General features: G+C 38.5%; 1 protein-coding gene across 2 annotated transcripts in view; it reads left to right on the top strand.

Annotated features, from left to right (window-relative positions):
- Positions 1-8853, top strand: part of znf704 (zinc finger protein 704) — a 69284-nt gene that overhangs the window by 6821 nt on the left and 53610 nt on the right. The window contains exon 2 of one of the 2 annotated variants that reach the window (XM_008422044.2): positions 4683-4867. In XM_008422044.2, the coding sequence (XP_008420266.1) occupies positions 4683-4867 (185 nt within the window). Of the gene's footprint in view, positions 1-4679; positions 4868-8853 lie in introns of both variants that reach the window. The other variant, XM_008422043.2, reaches the window with a different exon arrangement.

Below are 8853 nucleotides of genomic sequence, written 5' to 3'. Positions count from 1 at the left end.
TATGTTGCTGACTTGGTTGTTTTGCTGCTAGACTCAGTCATACCTTGAATAAGATATCAAGTCCAAAAGGCGCTGTAGAGGAAGGCTGGAGGAACATGAGAGCAAGGAAGAGGAGGATTGTCTTACTTTGATCATGATTTGAAATGTGTCACCTCAGTAGCTTGAATTTCCAAAGAGGACCCAGAAAAACTGTAGGAGTGCAGTATTATGTGCTTCACAGAAATCCGACTGTAGGAGCAAATTCCTCACTCGAGCATCACTTCAGCTAGCTTTCAGGCTATATGCACCGATACAAAATAGCAGAGCCTTAATAGTACAGCTCAGATCACAGGGCTCGCTTACGACAGATGATGGCGTGATCCGAAACGTGTTGAGAGAAGCGGGGGCAAGTCAATTTTTAACAGTTTGGTGTGAAATTTTCCATCTTCGGTGTGGAAAAACATCACCTGTGTTACCTGAATTTAATATCCTTACATCTCTGTATGCTGTTAGCTCCACAAACAAACATCTCTGTGTCCACAAGCACACACCGCTTGTGTCACCGTTGTCCCTCTGAATATTTTTTTGTTTTTACGAAGGCTTGAAAAAATATTTTAAAAAGCCAGTTTTCAATTTTTGTTTCATTGATTAAGGCAAAATAAGTTGTCCAACCTAAACTGGCTTTGTGTGAAAGACTCTAGTGTTTAGATAAATGATCTGTTGCCTAAAAAGTCTCATTCATGTCTAATCATGTAGCTGATCTTTACGGCAACAATCCAGATTACCCACAAACACATGAACACACACGAACCTGAAATACTCCTCAATGCACTATTGTCAGAAGTGTGAGTCACTATGCTTATGTTTTGGCCTTTACTCTGATTGTTTCAACAGGCCTCCAGGCAGGAAGATAAGAGAGCTACAGAGGTGTGGTGGTGTGTGAATTCATTCTGAGATTCAGGCATTTTTTTTTTTGTTGTTGTTGTCGTTTACATGTGTCCATGAAAGTAAGCAACAACAATTATGTTTTTTTATTACAAACTTTGCTACCAAAGGATGCATCTGCAGCATGCGATGGGACAAATTGTGTTTTTCTGTGATAATATTGTTGTTCTTCTGGTGAGTAAAAAATGTCTTACTTCAGTCAGTTTTTCAAATACTCCATACCAAATTGATATTTTGTCTCTTTTTCAGTTTTCGTCATTGATCTTGTTTGGAAATGAATCAGACTCAATGAAAATGGTGAAAGAAATGCCATTGTTCTCCAGTGAGACTCTGACCACCAGGAACTGTAATGTTTTGTGTTGGCTAACCTATTCAAAGTGTTATGAACTTACATTTTACAAATTAGTGTAATATTGACCTTTCGGTCAAAGTCTCATGGCAACAGATACTCACACAGACTGATAGAAGCAGAGATGAAAATAACAAGAGAGAAGAAAATAGACACATATTGCAACTGATGTAGATATTATTTTTTACCATTATTATCACCACTGTGAGATTTTCTAAGACTGTGCAGCCCTAATAGAAACTGAGCAAAATGCAGCTAAGAATGCAGCTAAAACGTTTCAGAGATTGAGGCACTAAGAATGGAAAATCAAACTAGAGCACTGGATATAATGGCTATCCAAGAAGAAATCAGTAATAGCAAAGACTCCAGCTTTAATGCGAGTCAGGGCTTTGTCCAGAGGTAAGAAGAAATGTGGTCTGAAAGCAATATCTTGGAGACCTATTAGACCGGCACTCTACCTGGGAAGTTAACTGTAGTGAGCCGGGTCGTAAAAGTCCCACCTTTCTGAACACAATCAATCTGTGTTTTACTTGTGAGAGTTTAACTTTCCCACAGTACTAAGATACTCCACTTAATCTCTATACGTTGATCCAAAGTTATCTTTTTATATTACATTTCGTTTTGCCTTCAAAACTTGAGTCAAGCTGATGCTTCATTTCTAGTTGGATGGGAACGACAAAGACATTATGCTCACAAACAACACCTCTGTTTGCCCTGTAGGTATGACAGCTGACCAGATCTATTTCTAGAGAACCTTTTTGGTAAAGTTAGACTTCATTCTTATTCCGCGTTGCCAATAAGATGCATCATGTACATTCTTTATATTTCTGTTGAATAAGGTCAACAAAACAAACGGTATTCTTTAAACTCCAATAAATAGCCATACTGTGCTGTTATATTCACTATATCCATACTATATGGTAGTGTGACTTCCACTTTGTTTAGGATTTATTTAGGATTTATTTAGGTTGTCTGTGATATGAAGAGATTTGCTATTTACCAGTTTTGAGCCTTAGAGATATAAAAATTTAATTTACCCCAAGAATTGAAAGGCATTCTTTCTTTTTATCATGTCTATAGTTTTCCTAATCAGCTCTCTTCTGTTAAGTACACTTGTGTAATGTTTATTTAAACTAATTCCAATTACAAAGACCATAAGAAGGGCTTTGAAAGCACCATTGTAAAGAACTGAAAGACAGTCCACTGTTCCTTGTGTTTTAGGAGAGATTGAGGAAGCATGAAAGCTTCCTTCCTTAATAGTTCAGAGAATCCACCCAGCTCATATCACATCATGACCCCTGCTGAGGTACGTCTGGGTAAATTTCACCCAGTTAGGAGGAATAGACGTACACCAGTAGGGGATTCTGACAACATAATGAGCTTCTGTAGAATAATCTTGGTTTCGCTGTATTGAATCCTCCCCACAAATGTAAAAAATGTATGACATGATCTAATTACTTTTATTAAAAAAGCTGCCACTGTTACGACCACAACATGTAAAGGTCAGAATGGGCTTTCTGTATATGTTGCAGAACTAACATAAAACAGATGGAAGACATAAAAAAATAAATGTCACACGAGGTTAGATGTAAGTCTGGAATTTTGCATGTTTATGACAGATTGTGGCGTTTTCTGTTTTGCTTTTGTGAAGAAATGCTGATGTTAGCGGCGTAAGAAGGAGTAACGTTTACTACAGAATACTACACTGTGCAAAAGGACATGTTAATTCATGCAGCTGTTTTTTGTCAGTAATTATTCTATTTAAGAAGCTTGTTTGGTGGCGTTATTCTCAGCCAACTTCATCATTTTTATTATGTGGTTTTCAGTTCCAGTTTGTGGGGGGACTGTTTTTTGTTGTTTTTTTTTAAACTGCGACGATTTAAAGTCGCATTACAATTTTAAATATGAAACTGAAAGATGTCTGATAAACATACTTCTTTAACAAGAAACAGTGGTTAAGCGTCTCAGTTCTAGATCAAGTTATGGTCTCAGAACTGCATCTTTCTCTCACTTGCAGATTTCCAGTAATGTTAAGCATGGACAGCCATTATAGGGACCAAAAAAAAACACAACTATTCTTAAGTTTACTCTGTTTTAACTAGCAAATCTGTTAATCTGCATGACTAGAGGCCAAATACCTCCAGCATTTAACCAGGTTACAAACCATTAAAAATATTAGCTTGAACGGCTTGTCTTGTTACTATTAGAAGCAGAACAGCAAAAATCCACGATATTCTTCAAAATAACAGTTTACTTGAAAGCTGCTACTACATTAATTGGTTTGATTTTCCAAAGTCATTCTAAAAATGACATAGATTACATTATAATAACATGAATTGTCGTTATGTTAGTGTGTTATTGCTGGAGTCTGAGTATTTATGTTTATTCTTTCAAATAAAGGAAATGTAACTTTTAATACGCTTTTGTATTTTATCAACGTTGTTACTCTGTCATACTCTACTATCATGACTCCTTGAACATTTGTGTATTTCTTTAACCTATTTTGCGTTGCTGTTCATGTAAAGCTGCTGGAAACCCAAGGAAGTGTCTCATAAAACTAGAGACTTTACCTTTACATTTTTTTGCTTTAGATATACATATTGTGCCAAGTTTTTCTTTGTGTTCTTGGACCTTTTTGACATAAGATTATTTGTAGCAGTATGTGGGAGGACATACAAAGATATAGTAAATATGTTGAATATTATTTAAGAGTTTGCAGTTTTCATCTTCTTTGGCTTTGTGTTGACTTATTGAAAACCGTAACCTTGCAATGTAAGAATAGTAAAATACTTAAAGCACATACCTCTAGATGTGACTTAAATGAAATGTTTCATTTTTTTTCATAAGTTATAATCAGACTTTAGTTTCCATTATTTAAAAAAGAAAAAGTTTTTTTGAATAAGACATTTTCTTTGAGGAAACCTTCAAAATGCCAAAACGTCTGCAGGAAAAAGAGCTTTGTTTGTAACTGACCACTGCACATTTTCTAGTTTCTCCAATATGTTTGGAACAGCCATTTAAGGTTCAGGATCCTGGAAATTGTTCTAAAACCATACCGTACTCCTTCATTTGAAATGTAAATATGGAATTGTTGTCAGTATTTAGATTACAAGTTCAGACAAAGCCAAAACCTACCTCTTCATCTGGTTCTGGCTTAAAACCCCCCATTGTTTTATACCCTGAAGCTTCCCCATAATTGTGCAAAATTCTTGTAATACAATTAAATGTATCTACAAAGTTACATTTAGGAGTACTCTACCTGCTGCAAAGCTGCTTGACTTATTTTCGAATGGCGTTGAACTGTGCATTTCTCTCATGTTTACAACATTCCTTCCTCGGAGTTGTGGCAAGCTGTTTTTGTTTCGGTGCAGGGAGTGACTTGTTCCTCTGTTCACCCCCCTGACAGCAGAGCTCCAGCAACGGGGTTTCAGATGGTCACAAGTTGGAGAGCGGCTGCTGGAGCCCAGAGGCAGTGGAAGAGCAGAGGCCTGTGGACGGGAAGCGAGTTAGCCGGGATCCCGACGCCCGATCCGTGTCCCTCCTAGAGCAGAAACGCAAAGTGGTCTCGTCCAGCATCGACGTCCCACATGCCAGGTAAGACCCTCTGAGAATAAATGCGTTCAAGCGCATACCAAATCTGAGGAACTGACTGTCTGCGTGGTTCCCAGAGGGACTTTGGCTCATGTTCCAATGCAGAGTTCATGGAGAGTTTATGACACTGATATGTCATCTGACAAGTAGGACACAGTTTATGCTGGATGGCGTTCCATTTCTCGTCGTATCCTTGAAACCGTTTTGGCAGCACGCAGAGTCTGATTTAATTTGGCAGGTGTCCATTTCTGCTGCCATTACACATACATATTTTATCCCATACCACATGTTCTTTCACACAAGTAGCGTCAGCGTCTTTAGATGATTAATTACCAACCAAAGTTATCCAAAGCAAAATTATAGCCCTGTCTTGAAAGATTCTGGGCTGCACAAAGCCAAATTTACAGCAGCTATTCTTGAAAACGTATTCATACCCTTTGAACTTTGTTAAATGTTGTCACATTTACAACAACAAACCACAGAATGAATCTTTGAGAGTTTATGTGCTAAAGCAAGTACAAGGAAAAGAGATTTAAAAAAAAATTTTTTTTGGTCTACAAGCCAAACTCTGGATGTACCATCCTCTCTGAAACATGGTGGTCCTTGCTGTCCTTCGGCAAGGTCAGAGATGCTTTTCAGAGATGATGAAATTATGTAACTAAATAAACTTGTTTGGGGCTGCAGTGAAAGTGAGACTGAATGCACGACACACTTTTCAGATTTTCACCATCACTACGAGACACGTCGGTACCAGCATGTAGTTAGAAGAAGACATGGGGAACATGGATGTGACAAAATGTGAAAACTAGACATATTTACTATCTAGACATTATCGTCCCGAGAGTTCCCTGCACTTTAAAGGGATTTCAAGATGCACTGAATGCTATAAGCTTTACCTGACCATGTAAACATCATCCTTTATCCCCTTGGATGTCTTCCTCCCTCCACAACGCAGACACAATGGCTAGAGGTTCATTATATGCAGCATGTTCTCATCTGATTGAGTATATCTAAAATTTGTAAATGAATATGTCAGTCTCTTTTATCTTCTGTCTTACATTTGCAGCATGTAACATCCGATCCCATGTTGTAATATGTACCACATTACCATTTACAACTGGAAACCATTAGGATGTGATGTTGCATTAATTCATTCACTCACTGCGTTTCTGCACATAGAATCTGTTAGGTTGTCTATAGAGTCTGCAAGCAAAGCTAATTCGTTGTAGGGCAATGAAACATTGATGGCTATTAACGTCATACGAGGAAGCAACACTCCTTCTCTATTAAATGGAAAATCTAATCCCTTTTCTGCAATCTAAATGCTCAACACCGTTATTGAACATCCCCTCTGGTTACTTGGTGTTGGAGGACTATGATTGATCACAACTTCCCGAAAAGAACAGGAACATCTTCAGGTTCATCACTACTTTCCGAGGTCCAGATTTGATATTTGTTTATTGATTTTTTTGCCCTGCCTTGCTGTCCATTTAGAGGATAAGTCTGGTTTTAAATTTAATCTCCTGTATGGATTGGACAGAACTTGTGCACCTGTCCAGCCACGATTCCCTCGTTGCATATTGGCTGTGATATTATTATTACTCACATAGTCAAAGTAAGATGGCGTATTGATTATTTCACAGCTTCAACAAGTAAAAGCCATTTTCGTCCTCCCAGAGACAAGCACTTTATGAACAGTCCTAACATTGGTCATTAAAATGAGACCAACAACAAAAACGCATTTCAGCGTGGCTTATGGCACAATCAGTCCACACCAACAGCTATCCCCATTATGAATGTGGAGAGAAGTCGCAACTTATTGGTGTGGCAAAGTCTCAAAACTAAGTGCCCATTGTTCTCATAAAAATAGATGTTGCTATTTAGCAGTTATTGGATTATCATTACAGAAGGAGATATAAAACACCAACATGCTTTTGGATTAAAAATGTAGGTTCAGAAACATCTTTTTTTCTTCTGTTTACGGACGTCAAATTTCTACTCTGTAGGCTTAAAGGGGGTGGGAGTATTTTGCAGAATCAACATTTTTGAGCTTTACATCATGTTATAGTGTTATCCCCTCATCAAAAACACACCTGGGGTGTTGCTTTGATTCGTTCATGCATGTTTTAAGAAATCCTTATATCTCCTTTGGCAACCATTCAGGGGCACCTAAACCCAGGCTCTCACAAAGCAGTGTCTATTTCCATAAACCTTCTCCTTGGAGAGCTCATCATACCAGCTACTTCTCAGTCCAACACTCCTAAGAATGGTTGAAAATGCCAAAATCAGAGGCATTGTTGTGACGACATGCTGAAGGCGGAGTGTTGGAAAGAGCCGGAGTTTCTTAAAGAGACGGAGAATAATTTCAAGGCATCAAATTGCAAAGTCAAAATTTTTTAAAAGTTATCTTTAATATATATTTATATACTCGTATATATACAGTATTTTTATTGCAATTAAAGGTAATTTAATTAACTTAATTATACTCTAATGACATTGTGCCAGGAATATACATAATACCACCCCTTTAACATGTTTCTTGGACACTTTAAAACCAGATACTCAAAGTTCCTCAACATATTCTGCTGAAACAAAGCCACTACAAAATCAGACTTAAGTTGAAATACATTTCAGCCCAATTCCTGAAATATGTCTGCACACTGAAGAACACTGAAAAAGTTCATTGTTTCCTCATGTTTGTGCGGACTGCAACCTGAGCTTTTTTTCATTGATGTCCATAAAGTGACCTCTTCAGCACACTGCGGTATTATTACCTCAAGATTAAGATCCATGGCCCTCATCCTCCGCGCACACCTGCGACAGATTTTCAGTTCTGCCCTGATGCTGTAGGGAAGCAGGAGTTTCTCCTGACCACAAAGTTATGAAAAGCTGCAATTAAGACAAGGACAAACCCTGAAAGCCTCCCAAATCACAAGTTTATCTGCCAGGCAGTAATGCATATAACATGATGTAATCTGAAGAAGGATCAAGGGTATCAGAAAACTCATTCTGGTCCCTAGAACAATTAAAAAAAAAAAATGCTTCATCAGGTTATAACTTAACACAGTTTAATTTTGAGCAGTTGTGTCTCTATTAAAGATGTTTGTCTACAGTTTGGGTTTGTGCTCTGAGCCAGCTGCTATAGGCCTGCTCTAAGAGCGAGTGTGTGAGTATTTTTCCTTGCAGGAAACGATTTAGCAAGAGCTGGTTGAGGTAGACTGGTAGAAATGAATGGCTCGCCTTTTGATAAATAACATTCTGGAGCCAAATTGCTGTGAGGGGAAGTGAACTGCAGCACTGGTTAAGGGGAAATCAGAAGCATGCTCTGCTTATTACTGCAAAACACCAAAACAACAGCTCTAAGGGTCCAGATCCTCAGACTCAGCAGCCAGGCCTCCCTTTCTATTATGAACTTGAGTTACTCGCATTTGGCTTCGTTCCTTGGCCTCTCTGTGATTTATTTTTTTTGTCAAATAATCCCACTTGCCTCAAAGTACGGCTTTCTCATAGCCGTAAGTGAAAAACATGGAGTCTGGTGGGACCGGGCAGGAGTTTGACTTTAAAGCCAGATTTGATGCCACTGCAAAACAATTTGTTAGCTTCGTTTTTATTGTTCATCAGTGTGTTTTCAGATCAGCCAGTTCAGTGGGCCGAGCCAACCATGTGCTTCGCTCTCCGAGTACAGTGCAGCAGCCAACTCAGACATGGAGGAACGCCAATCACAAAACAGGAGCCTAGAGGGACTTTCAAATTATTGTTTATCTTTTGATAAAGTGGCTTGTCCAGTAATCTGCTTGTTTTTCGTTCTGCTCGTGGTTTTGCTCGTCTCTGTGGCCATTTTCTAGCTTTTGGACCGCTTCTATAACTCCCTGTTAGCGTTTGCGGTCTGAGTTTCGAAATAAACGAAAGGAGGAGTGAATAGGTCAGTGTGGAAGAAGAGAGCAGAGTTGATTCTCTGGAGAGAGAGAGAGAGAGAGAGAGAGAGAGAG

Source organism: Poecilia reticulata, linkage group LG11, assembly GCF_000633615.1.
Source record: "Poecilia reticulata strain Guanapo linkage group LG11, Guppy_female_1.0+MT, whole genome shotgun sequence".
Classification (NCBI taxonomy): Eukaryota; Metazoa; Chordata; class Actinopteri; order Cyprinodontiformes; family Poeciliidae; genus Poecilia; species Poecilia reticulata.
The sequence above is the reverse complement of the archived record's forward strand: the minus strand, read 5'-3'. Positions and strand labels throughout refer to the sequence as shown.